The 23,044-nt window shown below is 41.7% G+C and overlaps 1 protein-coding gene across 1 annotated transcript in view; it reads right to left on the bottom strand.

The window, feature by feature from the left end:
• LOC140934194 (uncharacterized) overlaps positions 1-20,166 on the bottom strand; it is a 32,958-nt gene extending 12,792 nt beyond the window's left edge. The window contains exons 1-17 of the mRNA XM_073383864.1: positions 19,669-20,166; positions 18,672-18,818; positions 17,488-17,970; positions 16,128-16,316; positions 15,367-15,852; positions 14,449-14,610; positions 13,503-14,003; positions 12,544-12,663; positions 11,586-11,898; positions 10,837-11,024; positions 8,689-8,859; positions 7,322-7,801; positions 5,777-6,106; positions 5,181-5,228; positions 4,415-4,918; positions 1,733-2,209; positions 298-414 (exon numbers count right to left, since the gene is read on the bottom strand). Coding sequence (XP_073239965.1) covers positions 298-414; positions 1,733-2,209; positions 4,415-4,918; positions 5,181-5,228; positions 5,777-6,106; positions 7,322-7,801; positions 8,689-8,859; positions 10,837-11,024; positions 11,586-11,898; positions 12,544-12,663; positions 13,503-14,003; positions 14,449-14,610; positions 15,367-15,852; positions 16,128-16,316; positions 17,488-17,524 — 4,123 coding nt within the window. The 5' untranslated portion in view covers positions 17,525-17,970; positions 18,672-18,818; positions 19,669-20,166. The remainder of the gene's footprint in view (positions 1-297; positions 415-1,732; positions 2,210-4,414; positions 4,919-5,180; positions 5,229-5,776; positions 6,107-7,321; positions 7,802-8,688; positions 8,860-10,836; positions 11,025-11,585; positions 11,899-12,543; positions 12,664-13,502; positions 14,004-14,448; positions 14,611-15,366; positions 15,853-16,127; positions 16,317-17,487; positions 17,971-18,671; positions 18,819-19,668) is intronic.
• Between the last annotated feature and the right edge of the window lie 2,878 nt (positions 20,167-23,044).

The following is a 23,044-nucleotide window of genomic DNA, read 5'->3' as shown; positions in this document are numbered from 1 at the left end:
AAAATCCAACGACAAAAATAAAGGTAACTTAATAGTTTTGGTGGACAAAATCATTGAAAAATAATTGCTTGAAAAAGCCTCTGTCCCATTCATGGAAAGCTTCAAAAACCAGTCTAAAAAGTAAAGCCTGGCATCGTGCGACACCTTTTATCAAGAGTATTCCTCACCAGGGGCTAATGAATCGAAAAAAGAGTATTTTGAATAAGACACCTGTCTGCTTTTCATTGCCTTTGAAATGCGCACAATTCGTTCTAAAAAGTTCATCAACTATCCGCCAAGCAAGGACACCTTACGTACTTCGCTTTTTTTGCCGACGCCTTCTTCGACGACGTCGGCGACTTCTTCGTCGCCTACGGCGTCTTCGCCGCCTTCGACGTCGTCTTCTTTTCCTCAAGCGCCAACCTCTTCTTCTTCCTAAACGGAGAGAAAAGAATAAAGAGATGTTTCTCCAATCAAACTGGAATTGAGATTCAGAAATGCTATCTCCTAAGTGAGAAGATAAAGAATTCGACCGTAAGAAGTAAGCCGTGTAATGAAAATCCGTTGTAGAGGTTCTTAGGATGATTAAATTATATATTCGCTGTGATGTAATTATGCGGAAGTGACATAATCGATTTCTTTTGACAAGTTAACAAAGCATTTTAACGCATACGTTAAGATAATTAGATTTTGCGAACTAACAAGTAATAAGAACAAAGTAAGAACAGTTCTGTTATCAGCTATTAACATGGAAGCAACAATATCCAGGGGAACAAACGCAAAAGTTTAGAACCACAGTGCTGTAAATGCCGATATCAATAACCACAAAGAGAAAAACTCCAGCACATAAAGAAGGACCATGGGACTGGTAAAACATGTTTCTTGGGAAAAATTGATCAGAGTAGATTCAATCCATCAACCCTCACTGGGATGAAACCTTATTCATACCACCGGGGTTTTTATTTCATGGTTATTAACATCGGGTTGTGTGTGTCTCCTTTTAAGTTACCGAAGCCTTGAACACTGACCACATAATATTAGTACAGGTAATAGCACGATTTGCAGTGATATTTCAAAATTGTTATACGTAATTTCACGAGCCGTTTGGCGAGTGAAATTTGGGACAATTTTGAAATATCACGAGTGGTATTTATGCCAAATATCACGCACAAATCATGCTATTATTTTTTTCATACTACTACGTATTTCAAATTAAGCTGAAATAGCACTGCTCTAAGCCAATCAAATTGCAGAAATTTCTCATGCAGTAGTATAAATAGGTAAAATAGGATCGTTCAGGTGAGTGTTGTGTTGATGACAGTGACTGAAGTTTTCTTTTCTTTTTTTTTTTTTTTTTTTTTAATTTTTATTGTTTTTACAAACATAATGCTGACTTACTTACATAGTGCTTACTTAGTTACATAAAGCTTTAATACCTACTTACATATAACTTGCTAAGTTAAATACTACTTACTTACATAATATTTCAGGATAATGCTTTGCACAAGTGTGCGGTAGTTATCTTCAGCGTCAAAGTAAATGGTATCACGTTCGTTGATAGTATTTAATTTATTTTGACTCTGAAGATGACTTCTCCACAGGTTGTCAAAACGTCAGTCACTGTCAATAACAGTCCTATTCAGGACTACGATCACCCGGACGATCATACTCCACGTACTTATGAAATGACTCCTGGGTTCAAACCTTTTACTACTACTACATAATGCAATAGATAATATTCTTATCAACTTACTCTTAAAACGGATCTTCCTTAGTTTACCATAGCGGCCCTTCCTAAAGATCCTCACGCCTCGCTTACCAGCCAGCTTCACTCTCACCCGTCTACCACGGACCCGTATGCTGCAACGAACGCGGCGTCTCACACGAATCCATTTCTTGCGTCGCCGTAAGAGCCATGTCCTACCTCGCCTCTTGACCCGTGCGTATCTCTTTCCGTATCGTAATGCCAGCCTGACACGTCGGATACGCTTCCATTTTCGTCTCCTTCTAAGATACCATTTGCGGCCAAATCTTCTAAGCCCGCACCATCTTCTGCGGATACGCACTCTCCAGCGTTTCCTCGTGCCCCTGATTCGCCTGTATTTGCGCTTGAGGTAAATCCTCAACTTTCTCCTAAATCTACGAATGCGTTTCTTTCGTCGTCCGAAGAAGTACTTTCTTCTCACTGTAACGCGACGTCTTCTTCCTCCATACCTCACATATCGTCGGCCTGTAAAAGCCAAAAAAATGTTTTAAGGCTAAAATGATCTATTAGTGCGTAACAACAGAATGAAAACATGGGTATCTCTCTAGAACTCATCGATCTTAATCTGATGTATTAATTTTTTTGTGGTGAAAGAGCACAAAATCCTTTTTGACAATGAAAACTTTAAACGGAGAATAAACAAAACTTCAGTCTCAAGCGATTAGCTCATTATAACGACACTCGCAAGGTATTCATGTATTAATTTTACACGATTACTCCTTTTGATAAGGCCAAAGAAAACATATCCAAATGCAATGGCATCTAAGCAGCAATGCCTTCATCAAATTGTCTAATAGACCTTTCCACGGCTTTTGAAACTTTTGTTATGGCCAAGTTAGGGAAAATCCGTCGAAACCACTGGAAAGTGCACCTTGAAATGAATTAATTTGCCAAGTTTCAAAGTGATACCTCTTAAGCGAGCGAAGACGTAGCTCCGTTAAGTTTTCAAAATTTATAGACGTTTGTGTGTGTGTGTGGGGGGGGGGGGGGGAGGGGTTCAGTAAAACGTCTGTAAAATTTCGCAACTTTGAGGAGTCATATCCTCGTTAGTTTTCAACAAATCACTTTCAAACTTGGCAGTTTTACTAATTTAAGGGCGCTCTTTTCATTGAAGTCGATGGATTTTTCGTAAGTTGTCCATGTCAAAAGTTGAAAAACCGTGGAAAGCTCTGTTTGCGCACGATATGAATGCGGATGAGTGTGTTCAGAGGTATTCCCTGACTGGCTGCTACCTTTAAAAAGTAGTTTACGGTATACGTTGACTACGATGTCCACTTACGTCGGCTAAGCCCTCGCCTTCTTCGTCGTCGCATCTTACGCCCTGAAATAAACAACTTAATATTATTCTTCTTCCTAAACGGTTTATGCCATGTGTGAAGTTGACTACAATATCGACATTGTACCGACCGGCCGGAAAATATCAGAAATTGCAATAAGTTTGGATTGGAAGAGAAGACTCGGAACGCAGATGGAGTAAATGCTCACAAAATCATAGAATAATACAGCGTTTTCACTCACGTGGCCTCATGCTGTGTAAATGTAAATGTAAATATCATATTATCCACTCCCCTCAGAGCCTTTCAGGGATAATTTACAACACTGGTTGGGGGACTTTGCCAGACTGCTTAAGTTGCAGTTTACAAGTAATGAAGAAATGAGTAATGATGCCCCCATACATGAGTGTGAAAGTGAGATAAACCACTACACCGGGCACTACGTGCCCTACTCTTTACGAAGAGTGTGTGGGCGCTTTAACGTCCTACAGATTTTTTATTACATGTGCAAGGGCTTGTGAGACAGGGCCTACGGTTTATCGTCCTTATCCGAGACGACTAGAAAGTCAAACCGTTTGTAGATGTTATTACAAAGGCAGCACTTTGTCCTCAGTTATTTAAAGACCCTGAGTGTTGGTCTGGCCGGGGTTTGAACCTACGGCCTCCCGCCAAAATGACGCTGGTTCACGCGCGCGCACTACTTAGTATTGAGAAAATCTCGTCCTCCTTGTCGTCTAGAATCTAAAGAACTCTATTGTTTCGTTTTGGAACACCGATATAGCAGTTGTGCAAATTATCAGGTGAATGGCTTAAGCCCTCATGGCACAAGCAAATGAGTCGAGATACATACATCTACGTCTCCTCCTTCGCCGCCTTCGCCTTCTTCTGCGGCGTCGCCTGGCTCGTCTTCGTCTTCTCTTTCGACGTCTCCTCCTGCTTCTTCTCGCTAGAGTAAAAAGTGAGTGGAAAACTTTGTTTAAAAATACAGAATATTCTAAAATTGATTAAGGGCTCTTTGGAGTAATAACTTTGCGTTGTTAGATTGTTGCGCATAAGTCACCAGTGATGTCAAAAAATAGTCGCGAGTAAAAATTGTGAGGCAAAATGTCCTTTATCTGAAAGGGCTGGGAATGAGGTGCAGTATCGATAACCTTAGACTTCAATTCGTCACTTTAGAAACGAGAAGAGGACTGGAGCAGAAATTCGAACCGTAATTGCTTCTGGGATAGTTCCTTACACACGCAGTTCAGCTATTGGCCAATTTCTCTGACTAAAGGCAGAACAACAAAATAAGCACCGGATCGTGTTTTCGCTTGACGCTGCGCTGTCTTTGCTAGATCTGCCTACTATCCAATCGTAGTTACAAACTCCTGATTAAAATATCAGTCATACTTACAGGTTCGCCGTGGTCTCCTGGTGAGTATTCTCCTCCTCCTACACCACCTTCCATGATACCTAACTGAAGCTGCTCTACCTCTTCTCTTCACACGCAGACGTCGACCATGGTATCTTATATGATATGTACGTCGACGAACAACAGGCTTCCATTTGCGTCCGAGCATCATGTACAGCCGTCTTCTCATCATCATCATGCGCGCCCACGTACGTCTGAACAGTATCATAAGCATTTTAGCTTTCCGCTGAAGCCGCATCAGCCTTCGGCGATAATTTAGATACCAGCGACCTCGGCGCCTCACAATAGGTTTCCACCTCCTGCCCATTAAAATGTACCATTTTCCGCGTTGTTTCTTACATCGTCGCCATCTTTTCTGGAAGTAGATTTTTACACGTCGTCCGGTTCTTCGTAGTCTGTACCGTTTTGTACCAATTTTCACGGACCATTTTCTACCTCCACGTTTCAAGCGCCTGTAACGCCCTCGGAAGTACACTCTACGGCGACCTGTTTGCGAGTACGATAAGTAAGAATCTCTATATATAAGGAGTAGCGAACGTATAAAAGCAGGATAAAACATAGTATATAAAGGTGTGGTTAAATACAAATTCCTTGTGATCTGTCAGGTTAATGACCTTTCAAGATTTCAAACATGTCCCATGTAAACATATAAGCCATTTAAAAACAAATGAAAAAGAAGAAAATTGTAAATTGTCATGATAAGTGTGAACTGCACGGTTCAGTAACAAGAAATCAATAAACCACTTACGCTTTCTTCGACGGCCATATCTTCTTCGCCTTCGCCTTACACGTCGAGCTACAGTTTTGGAAAAAATCATAATCATTAAAGAGAAAGAGGAATGCCTTTATGGTGAAGGTTATTTGTTGTCCTTCTTAAAGATCCAGAATTATAAACTAGACACTCAACGTATCAGTCCCTAAAAAGGACTTGATATGGATTTATTTTTGAAGACCTTCGATTCTCATTTAACTGTGGCAAAAAATATTCTTGATTATAAAAGGACGCGCTAGCATATGCGGAAGGAACAAAGGCGAGTAGCCTGTACACAGATGTTGTTTTCTTTTTCTTTTCGAAAATCGAGGGGCACGAGAGCGAAGAAAGCGTGGAGCGCGAGAATGAGGGCACCCCCTTGCGCTAGGGGTCAATAAATTTCCGGCGATTTTTATTTTCCTACGCGCGCCCGACGATCGTTAAAGAGAAAATAGAGCCGGTCTGCGAATGGGCTAAAAGGTGAGATAAAAGCTTGTATTCGTGGTGCTTAGTTGTGAAATAAAAAGATTGATCTAATAACGGAAGAAATTGTTGCGATCAATACTACGTCATGAATAAGGTACACTACGTACTTCTTCGTCTCCTTAACCCGTATCTTCTTCTTCTTCGTCTTCTCCTTCGTCGTCCACGATATCGTCTTCTCCCCCGTGGTCTTCGTCTTTTACCGCGGCGTCTTCTTAATCTCCACCGTCCTCTTCGTCGTCGGCGGCGTCGTCCTTTTCTTCTTAATCTATACTTTCTTCGCCGTCTTCTTCGTAACCCAAACCTTCTTCGCCTTCTTCTTCCTCTCAAACCGTACCTTCTTCGAAGTCTTCTCCTCCTTCCTCTCCTCAACCTATAACGTCTTCTTCGGCCTCTGCCTTTCCTGCCCAATCGTCGCCTTCTTCTTCTCCTTCTCCTAGCTGTCATTTGAACAAAAAATTCAATAAATCGAAACGACAACGATAAGGTGCAGTTTTTCCACTTTGTAATTCCTCCCCTAACTAAACACTGCTACAAATGAGAAGTCAGTGTTAAAGTTGGTTCAGGGAAGGAGAGTATCCCAGAATCTGGTACTCATCCGTGTTTTTAATCGGAATAACATGACACGCAAAGAACAGATAAAATTCAAGGTAATGCTCAAAAGTCGTAAAACAAATTCAGCAAGCAGCTGTCTTTTCTTTACACCTTTCACTCCCAAAGTGAATTATGGAGTCTCAAAAGGTGGTTTTAACTTTTGATTGTGTGGATAAAATTCGCTGGTGCACAGGACCATTCAAATAAAATCTCTTTGGCATTACTTCCACATGGTACCATTTGTTTTTCAGGATTTTTTCAAAAACTATTTAATTTTTTGACATCGGCCACTTTTGAGAGTAGAATACCCTGCGAGCAGAAGTTTCGTTCTGGTATTGCTTTTAGCATTCGTAAAGTCGTTGGCGTGAATTGTCAGTCGCGTAGACGGTTAGTTTTCACGTAAACAAACCAACTATTCGACTAACAGCGATGCGAACGACTTTGTAAAAGCTAAAAGCCACGCCGGAAAGAAACCTCTGCTCGCATGGTAGAGTAAACGGGTTAATCAAAGCGAAATTGAAGACTGTTGAGGACTAACAAGTTACTGATAAAAGGATCATTTACTTTTGCTGCTAATCAGAGACTGATGGGTATACAGGTATAGTCAACGACTGTAAATAATGAATCCTCCAATATCTGAAGCATATAAACATTTTTATAGTGCTTATCAATGGAGTGCCCCAAAAATGAAATAACTGTCCCTCTTCCTAAAAACACGCCATTTAGGAGAGCAAGGTCGGGTGTCGTAGCGGTGGGAACAATCGCCTCCCACCAATGTGGCCCGGGTTCAAATCCCGGCGCTGAAGCCACCTGTGGATTGAGCCTGTGAGTTGAGTTTGTTGTTGGTTCTTTCTTTTGCTCCGAGAGGCTTTTTTCGGGTACTCCAGGCTTGCCTTCTCATCAGAAAACACCACTTCCAAATACCAATTCGACCAAGAATGGTAGACGAAGAAACGCTCTGTGATGTTTTACCTCTAAATCGTTATTTTGTTTTATTTATTCTATACCAAAAGTTGTCAATTTACTACCGCTACTGACCGCGCGATTTGACCACGCCTTACCTTTTCTCGCTCTTCCGTACCGCCCGCGATACCGCACTCGATAACGTCCTCGTATTCTTTTCACCCTCAATTTTTTGCCGCGGTAAGTAATGCTATACCGCACAGGTCTCCTTATTAGGCGCCATCGTCGTTTGAACTGCATGTAATAACGTCTTCCAGTACACTTAACAGGCCTCCATTTCCTTAGCAAACGGATTCTGAATGTGCGCGAGTTTCTTGGAAGGCGGACGTATCTGTTGTTTCTTCGTATTGTCCACCAACCTCGTCTCATGTAGATTCGCTGCCATGTCACAATATTTATGTACCAGATTCCACGCATTAATTTAACCCATCGCCATCTTCCAAATGCTTTCAGTTGTGTCCTTCTGCCACTTCGGCGGATTCTGTACTTGATTCCCTTAACTTTTATGTTCCATCGACGCCTCCATTTTCTCAAAATGCGTAGACGTCGCTTGAAGTAGATCTTACGTCGCCTCCAGACTAAAAAGAAAGCAAAAAAAAGCTCGAAATGACAAAATATATAGTTTGTTTCAACAACAAGCTACAAACCTAATAAGATAGGCTACAGACGATCAGCCTTATGGCCAGAAACGCACATTAAATTTATCTGGAATTGAAACAATACTTGATGTGAGTGAGCTTGTCGAATTATTAGTGGGAGTAGGGACCTTCGATCCGAAAACGGCGAAGCCAATGAAAACGTCGCAGAAAAATAGACTTTGCATCATTTCAAACGTTTTCGCAATTATTGCAAGTCAGTTACTAAAGAGATGGGACCACTTTGGAATTAAGACAGAGATGGTAAAGTCTATCGGCTTGGCCTTCCCGTACTCAAGAAAACCTAAAATTTAGTCACTTCACGTCGTAGATATACAATGACGTCAAAGAAATTTACAAGAAGCTTGTTGTATAAACATAACATTTTTTTGCTTCCTAAAGGTTTTGTGCTTTCATGGTTCATACAGAATATATATATATATATATATATATATTTTTTTTTTTTTTTTTGGGGGGGGGGTGGGGGGACTCAAGGACTTTTCAACGACTACTCAAGGACTAAAATAATTATTTCAAGGACTTCCTTTCCCTGTAATTTGATATAGAATGACATGAAGTAACGACCTTTCAGCCGTCCTGTTGCGAAAACTCACTAATGTCCCTAACTGTTTCTGTACGCAAAACGGCTACCTCCAGTAGACGGCTATCTGAGGTACGCGGAAATGCATATACAAACTCTTGAGCCAACACTTGTTTTAAAAAGGCACTTTCTGGTCCCAGGGGTGTTCGCTTACAAGTTCGGTTACAGGAAATGACAACAAGTGACTCGTGATCACTCCCCATAACAATGTATATGCAATCGTCATTACCTCCTCGACGTCTTTTTCGGAAGACTCGTCTTCGCCTTCGCCTCCTACGTCGTCGTCTTCGTCTTCGATTCCTTCTTCGTCGTCTACGTACTCTGCGTCTACGCCTTCGTCTTCTTCGTCTTCGTCGCCTCCTTCGAATTATTCGTTTGTACCAGCGAGGTCGTCGTGAGACTGCAAGTGCAAAATCAATTGAAGTAAGGCAGCCTGTTAACCTCCAGTCAGAAAGTCCTAAATCAGTCCTATAAGCTCTTACTCTCTTTCATGAATAGTCTACTCGTAAGGGAAATGCGAGAGACACTACGGTTCTGTAAAATGTTTTTGGTGTATACTGGCAATATGCCTCCTTTATTTTTGAGACGTCGCAGTGAACCTTTTTTTTGCAAAATCTGTTGAACTGAAACAACCTATTAATGAAGTCAAGATGGCTTCCAAAACCGTGACAAGGTCTATTGAAATACGTGATAATGTTATTAGTCAAGTCTATTCGACTAGATGTCACGGTTTCGAATTGGACTGTAAACTTAACTGAATATTCATGTTACCTAGCTGATAAAGTCATTCACGAGAAAATGATACTTTTTACCTAACACAGTCAGAGCTGATTTTTATTTTAAAACCGTTTTGCCTCCTGCTATCTACGCTTGAGTCCTGTTGGGTTTTCAAAAGAAAAAGCTTCTTTAAGGAGCTAGATAAGATTCATGTACGTGCTGCAAAGATCTGTACCTTCGAAAGATTGGTACACTCCCAGCTACAAGGTGCTAGATCATACGAATTAGTTCTCGATAAATAATCTGTACGATCCAAAGTTATTACTATTAGCCCATAAATGGTCTTACCAAACTGCGCACGAAACTATCCAATATTTTTTTTCAAAAGTACGACTGCAGTTACAGTATAAGAAGAAAGCTTATAAGTTTTAGACACCTTTTCCCAATTAAAGACAGAGCTACTTCGCGCAAGTTCATTGTGAAGTTCTTTGGAGAGTCAGAACTTTTTATTCCCTTTAACGAAGACGCCTTTTGTTAACATCGACAAGCAGTCTCGGTCCCTCTGCCCCGCTTATTTTGGTGTGAGAAATCTATGGACATTAACGTGACTGGGGGAGTAATCAACAAATATTTCGCATACAGGGAGGCACCGCCCCGATGTTCAACCCCTTACCCTTTTATATACCATTTTTGACAAAACATGGTACCCATTTCGTACACCTTCTATAGACAAATGGTACCGCTTCCACATACCTTGTCTACAACTTTGCATCGCTTTTAACTGCTGCAAATGCATTGTCTTTTAAGTAGGAATCAGTCACAGAAATAGAACGTTTTCTCGACTTTTTAAAGCCATAAAATTCATCTGTTAGCCCTAATGGGCCCTTTTACAGACCAAAATGACAGATTTCCCTACCCTATTATATACTCCAACTAGTGAAATCCCTACCCTTACATGAACCTGAAGACTGAAAAAGATACTCCTTTCGGGCGGAGCCTTCCGTATAACCCATTATAGGGAGTACCTCTGGGGATTAGAGACCTCACAAAATACTCATTTGTACCCACCGCCGGGGGATTGAGAAGCTGGCGTTTCGAGTGCTACCATGAGAAAACAGCGCACAGCCGACACTTCCGGACGCCACCACTTGATTCGCCACGAAATGACTTTCACACTGATAACGTGTCACTACCCAGATGTGGTCAGTGCTTCTGATTGGTCGCGCTGCGAGTAAAGTTTGCTTTGACCAATCAGAGGCACCACCCATATCTGAGTAGTGATACGTCATCAGTATGGAATTTCTAGGCTTTTTGCTGCGCTCGATGTCATTTCGCGATGAAAAGAGTGGTGGTTCGCGAAATGTCAGCTGTTTTCTCAGGCTATTCGAGCGCTCGCTCTTCAACAGAGCGAATCAGGGAACTGTGGATTCTGTGTGGTTTATATACTGGATGTTATGCTATTGGTGGAAACGTGGTACTGCGAATGAAAACCGTTCGCTGATTCAGTGGGGATTAAGAGGGCCAATTTGCAAGAAGTAAAATGCTCGAGTAGACACTGTTATCACACATCGACCAAATATGAATGATAAATTGAAGGCCCTCTAGCCGAGGTTTCTCCTCATTTGTACGTGACGTCAGGGGACAATATACTCGTGCTTACCCTTTCTTCGTGTTCTTTTAACTCTTCTCGCTTTCTTCCAAGTGCGTCCTATTCTTATTCGGTAGCTTCCTCGCCTTCCTCGTCTAACTCGGAATTTACGGCGACCCACTTTTATGTATCGCCTTCGTTTTCTCCTTATTCTCCTCCATTTTCGTCCTACGCGCATGCTCCATCTTCGTCCACGACATCTACACAATAAGACAGCAATTTTAAGTTGTGATTAACTGGCCAATCGTAATTAAGGCAGTAGGTGGACGATTCAGTACGGAATTCAATATGCCTCAACTATGACGAGGCAACGAGGAGGACAAGTTTGTTGTGCCCTCTTTAATTTGCCTTAATACACCGGGAATATTCTTAAAACTTGTTTTGCAATATAAGTGCTAAAGTGTAACTTACTAGGAATAGGAATAAATATGTCTGGAAATATTTTTGTTGCCGCAACTGTTGCACTCAGAAGAAGTAAGTGTTAATTTTGTGGCTAATATTAGTCACGTGGTACTCAATGTCAAACGCTGATTAGCTATTCGTTCAAGTGAACCCCTTAACTTCTAACGACTACTGCTGAAAAGTAAACGTTGCAAGATACATTCACTTCAGGTGGTGTATTACTAGGCACCGTGTCATGTAGGATGTCAAGAAACAGCGCGCCAACATAGCGAGAAACGTTGCAAGAAACATTCTTTACTGTAAAAAGGAGTAAAATAAAACGGTGCTCATGTTATAACCAAATATTAAACCTTTCTTACCTGACAATTCTTTTGCGGCCTTTGAACCGGTAGGTAAATCTCCATCGTAAGCGCACTGTTCTTTTTCGCCACCTAATGTAACGGCGGCCGCCGCGCCTAAACACTCGCACATTCCTTCGTCCAACGCGCACAATCCATCTTCTGCCGCGCCGGTAGATGCGTCTTGTCCTTCCCAATACTTTGATTGTGAGCTTACGTTTAAATCGCCGCAAACTAATTCTTCGTCTCTTGTATCGGCAGACATATCGACGACGAGTAATCACGCGACGATAGCGACGACGGAAGCGGATACGGGTTCCTTTCCTTCTACGTCCTGAAACAAGGTGAAAAAAAAAACATAACAACCGAGCATTAACTGAGACTTCTTACTATCGGGAATCTACTATTTTTGGATGCATAAAAATAGCATAATCTTTGGTCCTAGCGACGACCATTTATTCATTAATTTTCATTTCATTCTAGCAGTTCACATACATTATTCCTCAGGTATTTATTCTCATGCGATGTAATGGAATTCACACGTGATCCAACCCAACATGTAAGTCGTTAAGTGGTCAAGCCGAGTTGGCTAGAGTGCCCATCAGCAGCTAGCGTGAGGGTCACGAATTTGGATTCCGTCCAAAAATTTATCTATTCAGGATTAATTGTGTTTAGTTTTAATTAACCAACATAAGGCGAGGACCGTTCTCCATACTCGCCGATACATAAAATAGAAGTAAATACTTCTTGACCTTCTCAACGTTCACACGGACGGATGTAACTTGCAAGCTACCTTTCGATGGAAAATGCACCCTAGGTAGAGTAAGTCTAAAACCAACAATTATCTATTCCAAACAACAGGAAGGTTGCAGTTTTGTTAGATGGAAAAACATTGCCAAAGATCTCCTAACACTTGTGACAGTGTTAGTTTATAGCAAGCCATTGCATTCAAAATAGTAATGTCGTTTAGATGACGTACTTCTGTATCTCCTTCGTTTCCTTCTGATTATTCGTCTCCTCCTCCTTCTTCGTCGTCTTCTTCGTTTTCTTCTTCGTCTTCGCCTTCGCCTTCGTCTTCGTAACTTGTATCGTCGACCACCTAAAAACAACCAACCAATAAACAGTGCAAATCGTTGAAACATGTGGGTTAAACAAGTGACTTATGCGAATTTATTGAACGTAGAAACTAAATAGTTATGAAACATATCTTGCTTTCTTTTTCTGCTATATGTAGCATTCTTCTACTATCAAAAAAATCTAACAAAGCTGTGGTGAGCCTTATTTAAAGGGCCTGTTGCAGTCTTTGCCACCAAAAATCCTCTTATATAATTTTCCTGAGAACAATTTTTCTGCTTATTTAGTTTTGTATTCTTGTGAAGAAGGAAGAGATGAGGGGGGGGGGGGGGGGGGTGCAAAACGACTCAGAAAGAAATACGCTTTTTTGAGTGATATCATAGGTACTTAAGCTCAGAATGTGACCAAAAGGAATTGCGTCAGTGGTTCACCCTTAGTACAGACGTTGTGTAAAAGGCGTTTTTGATAAATTGCGTTGTCTTTCCTGTGCCATGTCTTCTTCATTGATCATTATACTGCTTGTTTAACAGGTCGGCGCAAGCTGGCTACTAAAAGTTAGTTAAGGGATTAAAGTCGATCAGAAAAGCGAAAAATCTTGAACGAGTAATAAGGAAGATTAAAAACTCGCTAGATCACCCTAAACCACCCTTCTATACGACGTACAAGGGAGATGAACCACGAATGTTTACTGAGACATCCTTAATTAATTTTCGTACTAATAATTCCTTTTCAAACTCTTGCAATTACCTTGCCGGGAAAAATGCCATGGCGCTTTATAATAAGGACGACACTTATCACATCAAAACAAGGCTTATATTCTGAGCTTAGAGTAGCGGTTAGAAGATTTCAAAATTCGTGACTTACGTCTGCGGCGTCTTCGCCGTCGCTTTCTAACTCGCAGTCTTCGCCAACGTTTATTCCTTCTCATCATATACCTGCCGCGCCGTTTAATGACTGAGTATCTTCTACGACCTAACTTTATGTAGCGGGTCCTTCGTCTCCTGATCGACCTCCATTTACCTCTGGTTTTAATTCTCCATCTTCCCCTACGACATATCACAGACCGACGACGACTCTTGAATCTTATCGTGAACCTCCACTTTAGATAGATATTCTTCCTTCCGCGTCTGATATAGCGCCTGCTACCGCGTCTGCGCACGCGGTATTGTCGTCTTCCAAAACGTATAAACCATTTTCCGCGCTTTCGTAGGACAGGACGAGGTCTTCTATTGACCTTGATTGAACATCGGCCTCTGGTTAAGCCTCGGATTTGATATTTTCGCTTTCCCAATCTTACGACAAAACGTCGGCGCAACCTGATTCGCCGGAATTTACCTCTGAAACGAGCCCTCACACCACGTCTTACTGCAAAATAAGAATAATGATAAAAAAGAATTGGAATGTTAGTGCAGAAAACACGGTGCTTTTAGGAACGGCCAGGGTTGTGAGATCTGAGGGACGTAAAATTTCAAGACCCAAATACAACCCTCCACAAACATAGTCCCACGGGTGCAGCGCTCTTGCGCTTTCAGGTCAAGAATTAGGGAGCTTAGGCAAAGAGAACGTCTTTAGAACTTAACTTCACAAAAATTGACCAACGTTTGACAAGTTGAACGACATAGAAAAAGGGCAATGAATTTTGAAACAGCGTGAATTCACTTTTAAGAGACGTTTTTGCCACCGAAATCGCCGTCGTCGTTACTTAAGCTCCCATTAGTTCACTCTGCACTGGATAGCTTTCATAATTTCCTATAAACCACACCACATTAACCTTTCGTCCCCATTAAGACGTCATTTTTACCGTATTTACCTCGTCGTCGCTTCCTTCGTCTATATCGACGTCGTCGTATTCTTCTTCTTCTCCTTCTCCTCCTGCGTCGTCGGCGTTTTCTTCGTCTTTTTCTCTTTAATCTCCTTCGCCGTCTTCTTCGGCGTCTGCGCCGTCTTTTGCGGTATCGCCTTCTATTGAATCCTTTGGTAAAAGCAAACAAAAGGCAAAGCCTAAGATACCGTTGTTCAAGTAAAGAATCACGTTGGTGTGATTACGTAAACTGAGTAAATAGAGAGATAAGGAATCACGTTTACGGCAAACGGCAAACGGCAAACGTGAAATTGTACCAAGTGACCAAGTTTTCTGTTTACTTGTCGATTTCCATTCATTATTTCTGCACAAGGATACGTTTTTTCCAGTTATGTTCATTTATCATATTTATTTTGGACAGTTTTTAGCCTTAAGTTGCCTTATTTGAGAAATTCTCAACCTACATCTCACGTTTGCCTTTTGCCGTAAGCGTGACTCTAAATCTTTCTAATGATCCATCGCGTTCAAAGTCATTTTAAATTTGGTCAATCCTAGGATCTAAACATTGTTTAATATGATCTGCTTCGAGGAGATATATAGTCTTTGTCTTCTTCTGCGAATACGGCATTTGCGACCTCGGTAACGAACATAAGGTATTCCTGCAGGAGATAATATTACAGTGATTTGTATGAAACTGTCCACCCGAGTCTCGACCTCATTTCTTTATGTTTGCTCACCGGAGCAGAATGCGGGAAAGGTCTATTATCTTTAGATCCACCGTTACAGGTACATTGCAAAAAATAAATAAGTTGTAAGTTCTTAAGAAAACAGTGGCGGCCAAATTACTCCATAAACTCAATTCATAAAAAAAGATGATTTTGTGTGACAAATAAGGGAAAGCAATAAGCAAGCCCTTAAAATTCTTACTTCTTCGCCGGATGACCCGCCGTCTCTTGATCCTGTAACTTTTACGTCCAATTTTGATTCTTCTTCCTTTTATTATCCTCACAACTCTTCGGCGTCCTTTATACCGGAAAGAACCAAATGTTTTGCGCTTGATACCTCGCCATGTCTTTTTGACTTTACAGAACCAATGTCCTCTACGCCGTCTGACGCGGTACCTCCTGCGTTTTATACGTATCGTTACCCTTAAGCGTTTTATTCGGCGCAACTTTTTGCGATACTTAAAACGCCACGTACGACGTTTTTTATACAGCCTGCACCAACGTCTCCTGAAGCGTATTCTCCACCGTTTTCTTGTTCGCTTTATTCGGCACCATCTACGTCCAATGCGTATTCTTAGTTTCTTTCGGAACCGTTTGATACGTCGCCGTGCACGCCCTATTCTCAGAGTGTATCGTCTTCTTCTGCGTATACGGCATTTGCGACCTCGGTAACGAACATAAGATATTCCTGCGGGAGATAAAATTACTATTAGGAAAGAAGCCTATTAAGATGATGATCATGATGATAATGATGACAGTGATGGTGATGATGATGATGATGATGATGATGTTGATAATGGCGATAATGGAGGTGATAATGATGACGACGACGACGACGATGATGATGATGATGATAATGACGACGATGTTGATACAAATGGATCATTACTAGAGAGTTAGGTAGATCAGTAAAGAACTGAAAAGCAGAATTCGTTCCCTTTATCGACCATTATATCTACTCACGTCTTCTTCGCGATCTTCGTCTTCGAATTGGTCTTCTCCTTCGGCGGCGACGACGACGGCGGCGGCGTCGTCTTCGACGTCTTCGTCTTCTTCGCCTTCGCCTTCGTTTTCTTCTTACTCTTCGTCTACGCCGTCTTCTTCGTCGTCGTCTCACTCGTTTGGCGCGGCGACCATATCGCCTGAAGACACCTTAAACAGGATGAAAAGCGGATATAATTACAAACCTCAAGAAGGATCTCATATTCGAAATCATATTCGAAATCAGTAGTGGCAATAAAACAGGGCTACGACTGATTTCAGTGAATGCAATTACAGTTTGCACTGTGCACGATTCATATGTACACGAGCTCCTGTAGTCCTATTATCAACATAAATACAGCATTGCAACCAACTTGGTCATCGCCAATGTTGGCATCAATAGGAATAGCGCTATTACCACCGCCAGCGTCATCAACTTCATCAAGATCCATGTGCACTTGACCCAGCAGGAGCATTACCAACACGGTCATCGCCAATGTTGGCACCAATAGAAATAGCACTATTAACACCGAGCAGGAGCATTACCAACACGGTCAACACCAATGTTGGCACCAATAGGAATAGCGCTATTACCACCGACATCGTCATCAACTTCATGAAGATCCATGTACACCAGACCCAGCAGGAACATTACCAACATAGCTATCGTATCTACGTCCAACATCAAAAACCTACATAGGGATATTTCGGGGGAGTAGTGGTGCAATGAAGGCAATAAAAAAGTGTGTACAGAGTTGAAGTCTTGTGTAAATACCTTATACTTTTTTGGCGTCATCGTCACAATAACTCACAAAAAAATTATTTTCAGCACCAGCGTTACCACCACACCACCATCATCAACAACAACTGCATGAATTGGACAGGGAAGAGGTAGTAGTAGGAGAGTCATCCTAATGTAGATTTAGTCAAGCCTTAAAGCGGAGCTCTCTTTACATTCTTAACCATTGACAAGGATCAATATACTTTAAATAAGTATGGCTTAATCAATCACTAAACGTGCCTACCCTCCTCCTGACCACAGAGGCATTTAAACTCGTCATTGATAAAAGTAGACTGGGAATGAATAGATTTCCTTTTGGCTTGATTATAACACAAGAGGATTGCACCATGAGCCATAAGGATGTTTGCATAAGAGACTTAAGGATGGGGCATATAACATTGTTGAATTACATATCCTTATTTCATCACAATAAATCTTTAGCAGCAATATCATAAACTCATACTCTGATCTTCCGCACAACAATCATCACATAATTACCCTCGCATAATTACCCCATAATACACAAACATAAAGCTTCAACCAAATTCTGAATATACTTACGTCTTCGCCGAATGATCCTCTTCTTAATCCTATACATTTTCCTTCCAACTCTGATTCTTCTTCCCTTTCTTATCCTCACAATTCTACGACGTCCTTTATACCGGTAAGAGCCAAATGTTCTGCGCTTGATGCGTTTCCACCTCTTCTTTACTCTACAGAACCATAGTCCTCTTCGCCGTCTTACGCGGATTCTTCTACGTCGTATACGGATGGTAATCTTCACTCGCCTTATCGTCCGCACCCTTCCACGGTACTTGTAGCGCCAGGTACGACCGCTTTTGTACAACCTGCACCAACGTCTCTTGACGCGTATTCTCCATCGTCTTCTTGTTCGCTTTATTCTGCACCATCTACGTTTAATGCGTATTCTGAGTCTCCTTCGGAACCGTTTAATTCGTCGCTTTACACGTCCTATTCTCAGCGTGTATCGCCTTCGTCTACGTATACGGCATCTACGACCTCGGATACGGACAAACAACACACCTATAGAAAGTAAGATAACATGAAAGGCTGTCAACTCTGATCGGACAACACTTAACATAACAGTTTTTCAAAAATCCACTATCAGCAACTCACTCCAGAAAGCTGGTTTACTTACTTAGAACAAACACCACTGAATCGCAGTCAACAATTACCAAAACCGTAAAAACGACCTATTGACGGACTCAAACAAAACTGACAACGAACAATAAACGACTGTGACAAAAGACGGATCGAAACGCACCAATGACGAGTATAGAGTCTTCGCAGCCAAAAACATCACGGCTCAACTAAAAGACGACCAATAACATCGCGACTTGATTGACCAATCAGCTCAACAACCAAGAGTTAAATACCATCAACTGACGTGATACAACTCATTTTGACTCTGAAGATGAATGACTACCGCACAGGTTGTTGAAATGCTAGTCACTGTCAACAACAGTCGTATTCAGGACTAAACTCAACCAGACGATCATGTTCAACCTACTTATGAAGTTTAAAATCCAATTACAACCTCCGCAAACTGGGGCCTTTTAACAGTTTATGAGTGAATTTAGTACTGCCTTAGCACAAAAAAAAACAATTCAGACATATTAGAAATTGCCCCGATGAATAGCCTGGCAAAAATTTTGCCTTAAATTTGTAACTTTACACAATTTTAGTTGTATACTTGTGCCTCTAACAGAAACAAAAGTACTAACGTCTTTTTCCTCGTCGGCGTCTTCTCTTTCGGCGGCGCCGAGTTCTTCTTCGGCGGCGTCTTCTTCGTCTTGTTCTTCGTCGCCTTCGTCGCCGCCTTCGCCGTTTCCTTCTGATCCTACGTCTTCTTCGACGTCTCCTCGACACGCCTTTAGAGAATTTTTTTTTGGAATAAAAAAGGTTGTTTGAAACATTTTCAAAAAAAAGATATTCTTCATTAGAGTCGTCAAGTTTTAGGTGTCTTTGCTGTGTATCAGATTCCACAATGTGGTATTAGGTAGTTTACGCAACCACGATGACGAAACAAAGAAAACGTCACTAATAACGTGTTTCCGCGTTCTTTCAAACTTCATCGGCATTAACACATGTTAGGTGTAGGCGATTTTTTGGAGTTTAATTATTGGAGACTGCTTTCAAGATAAATAAAAGAAATGTAATTTCTAAAGACTGCATTTCTTTGGAATTCCACCAAAATTCGGATTCTTGTATCCAGCACGGATTTCGTGTTACGTAAGCTCCAATCCGTATCGTAAGCTAGCCCTTGTATCCTGATCTGTATCGTAGCGTGGAAAAATACAGCCCCATGTTCTTTGTTTTCATTCAAGCATTAATTAGGTAAAAAATACATTTGCAAGAGATCTCCTATCGAAATATGAAGTTCGTCATGTTATCGCCTTTTGGTGCCAAATCCAACGAACCTGGGTGAAGAATCCAATCATAGATTCTCCCAAAGGATCGCACACTGTGACTCCTCAGGGATCATTGCTTGAATTAAAGTCCCCTTGGATAGACCCCCTCCCCCTCCCAATTGCTCCAAGCATTCTTGGCATGTTGGTATTGATGGTGTGTCCACGATGAAAAAGCAACTTCTCAGCAGGGACTAATGTTGCTTATCTTTCAACTTGAAGAAAACATTTAACAATTTTGGAGTACGTGAAAAGCCCTGTCCAGCATCATTGCCCTTTTGTCATATTTTACAAGGTGTGTCTTGATACTTACGTTTTCCACGCCGGCGGCGGTACCTCTTGACCTTGTATCTTCTAACTTTACCGTATCCTTTTCTTCCTCGAACACGGTAACCTCTTCTTGTTCTCCTTACAATTCTCACTTTCCTGCGGTAGCGGATGTAGCTAACAGTACGGCGCTTGATCTTCCTCCAAGCACGGCGTCTACGGATCAGCCACCTTCGCCGTCTGTACCTGACTCTATAACGTTTTCGTCCGATACGGCACGTTAGCCTGACGCGCTTTATAATACGCCAACGGCGCCTTCTCTTATAATACCATCGATTCTTTCGTCTACGTAGTCCACACCAGCGTCTCTTGATACGCACACGCCAGTATCTACCCCTGCGTTTAATTCTCCGGTATCCGCCGAGTAGGCGTATCCTTATACGACGCTTGAACCGACGAACAACCACCTTCTTCCTCCTAATTCGTATGATGTACCGTCTCCTTCTTCTTATAACGCAGCTTCTGCCACGGTAACGTATTACTCGTCGACCTTAAAAGGAAAAACGAACAGGGAAAGTGTGAAAAAGGGAGCGCGAGGCAAGAACATGAAAAACGAAAGATGCACTTTTGGATTTATCGTTTCTTTCGACGTAACAATTGGATTTTTCCAAAAACGACACCCTATGACTCCTTAGTACCGGACTAGTGATGGAATCAGAGTATTCACGGCCTAAAAGCATTTTTGGATTAAGTGAGGCAAATGATGTCTAATTCGCTGCTAGTTTTACTGTTTTGTTCTCCTAAGGCCGCTCGTAGTGCGTATATATGTCCAAAGGAAGGCGGTGAGGTCGATTGAGGTGTAGTAGTGCGATGGTGTCCAGATAGCGAGGTTTAGCAGCGACAACACTTATGTCTGGGACGGAAAGAATAGCAACCAGAAGTTCTATCGTTCGCTTCATGTTTTTGCTTGTGGAAAAGGGATCACCGGAAGAAAAACGAGACAAACGAGAATTAATATTTTTGTGTCTAACATTTAGTAAAACACGGGACTTTCGAGACAATAGTGAGTTTACGCAACAGGACGGCAGAATAAGAGAACGGCAAAACGCTTGTGTGTGACAGACGTGACAGGGCTATTACTTGTGATCCTCACTTAACATTAACGTTTTCTGGTCTTTGCAAAAACATCTGTTTAAAGGAAAGTGAAGTATGGCGTAAAGTTATTTCAAACAAAAGTATTGTCACGCTTGTCACACAAGGTTTGCTGTCTTCTTTCCTCTCCCGTACTGTTGCGTAAGTTTGCTACTAATCCAGTTAGTGTTGATAGTGCGCGCGCATACCACTCGGTCAAGTTGCTGTCGTTTTTAAAATGATTTCAATTAAGTAGTCTTCATATCAATTCGAAAGGGGACAGACTGCAAATTTTGCTGGAAATGATGTTGCTGAAAATATCTAACTGCCAAAACTGTTCACTGGACAGTTACGACATTCATCAATTAAATAGGATGCATTATTTAATATGTGAAATTCCACAACTGGTTTCGGCGTAATTAAATCCCATACCAGTAGCCCAAGTTCGATATATTAAAATTCTAACATGACTCTGAGGCTTTCTGGTGATTTTCCTACATTTGGATTGTTTTCTTTGTGCTCAAGTCTCTTCTGGGAATTGCAAGACAATGGAGTTGTGAAAAATTTGCAATTTTGACCCTAAAGCCTCGGAGTCATGTTAGAATTTTAATATAACGAACGTGGTTATTGCAGAACACTTAAATAGGAGCCTAAAATTTAAGTCATCAATTTATGATAAATTATTGTTATTGACGTACGCCTTCCTCGCCCTCTTCGTCTTCGCCTTCTTCGTCTTCCTCGTCCTCCTCTTCTTCGTCTTCTTCGTCTCCTTCGTCTTCGGATTCTCCGCCTTCGTCTATTTCGTCTTTTTCTTCTGAATCGTCTTATTAAACGGCGAGTACGACGCCTTATCCTTCGCAATCTCCTTTTTCTTCTTCGTAGCACCAGTCGGCGACTGTAGCGACCTGCAATATATGGAATAATATTTTCTTGTTTCTTTTTCCTGGTAAATGTTCAAAATCAGCCTTGTCCCCAGGACCTTGAGCGAACGGTCCTGGGAACTGAGTAGTTAAAGTTGTTCAAATTTTAATTTTAACATTTTGAACTATGGCTGCTCTGTGTACTTGACTGGGTCTGAAAATGAGCCTTTCGTTGGGGCCTTCTCACAAGCAAAACTACTTTTAGTATCCTTTAATTTTCTAGAAAAGAGGTAAAATATCTGCCCTATCATAGACGGTGCGTGATTTATGGAAAAGAGCATAATCAAATCAAACTTTCAAACATTCCCTTTATTGCGCCGCCAGAGTAGCGAGAACGACAAAGTTTGTAAAAACTGCTGCAGTTAGTTCAAACCAAAGTTTGCAAAGTCTCGTTGTGGTCTCACTATGGGTTTTATTGCTTTACGATCGTGAGTAAATTTTGCATTGAAACCACTCGCTTGCGGCTCATGGCTCCACTTGAGTCTTGAACATTTTGACGTCATTTCCTATGCTTGATAAGGGTAGAGACCATGGAAAACTGTTGTCGATTTGTTAAATACAAAACGATCAAATACCGTCACACCGTCATGGTCTCTTTTAGGGCCGGCCGGGGTTTAACTCTAATTCTTCGACTACCAACCACGTCTATTTCATATGGGGGTCCTTCCCGAGCGGTTGTGTGCCACTCATGCGTGGTGAAGCTTCTCTATTAACTTCTTTCTTCCATAAGGAACTCAAATTCCAAATTCATGACAACGAATATTGTACCCTTCTCAACGAGCCCACCTACCCCTTCCCTAGGCGGGGTTCGATTCCCCGGCGAAGTTGGCTGGCTGACTGGCTCCGTATGGAGGTGCCCCCTCCCATTTTGGTGGTCTTTTTACCGTGTAGATTACCCTAGTTTTTTTGTTTTTCTTTTTGTCGGATCGTTTTGTTCCCTTTGTTTTCATGGCCTTGGGGCACCGCACCACGCCCCTTGCACCGCCAAAATACAAAAAAACTACCCCTCCCCTAAGCTAACATTAACACTTACTTTTAACTTAGGGCAAAAAGATGCCTTAGGGGAGGGGTAGGTGGACAGTTTTCCAGAAACCTAAATTGACCCTGGAAGAGATAATAAACAAAACAGAAGTCTACTCACGGAAGCGCTTTATTATCCTCAGGCCACGCCATCTCTTTCCTCTCCGTATGATATATATTCTACCTCTCCTCTTTACTGGGACACGCCTTCTTCCAACTCTTATGTAACGCACGAAACGTGGCTTGACAAGTCTAAGGCGGCGTCCAATTCGCGCGTACAATTTTCGGCGACGCAGCCGTAGACGGTAAGTCCTTCGCGCAATGCGTGCAGTAAGGCGAAGGTGGCCAATT

The sequence above is a fragment of the Porites lutea genome, chromosome 4 (assembly GCF_958299795.1).
Source record: "Porites lutea chromosome 4, jaPorLute2.1, whole genome shotgun sequence".
Classification (NCBI taxonomy): Eukaryota; Metazoa; Cnidaria; class Anthozoa; order Scleractinia; family Poritidae; genus Porites; species Porites lutea.
This window is presented reverse-complemented; position numbering and strand designations above follow the sequence as displayed.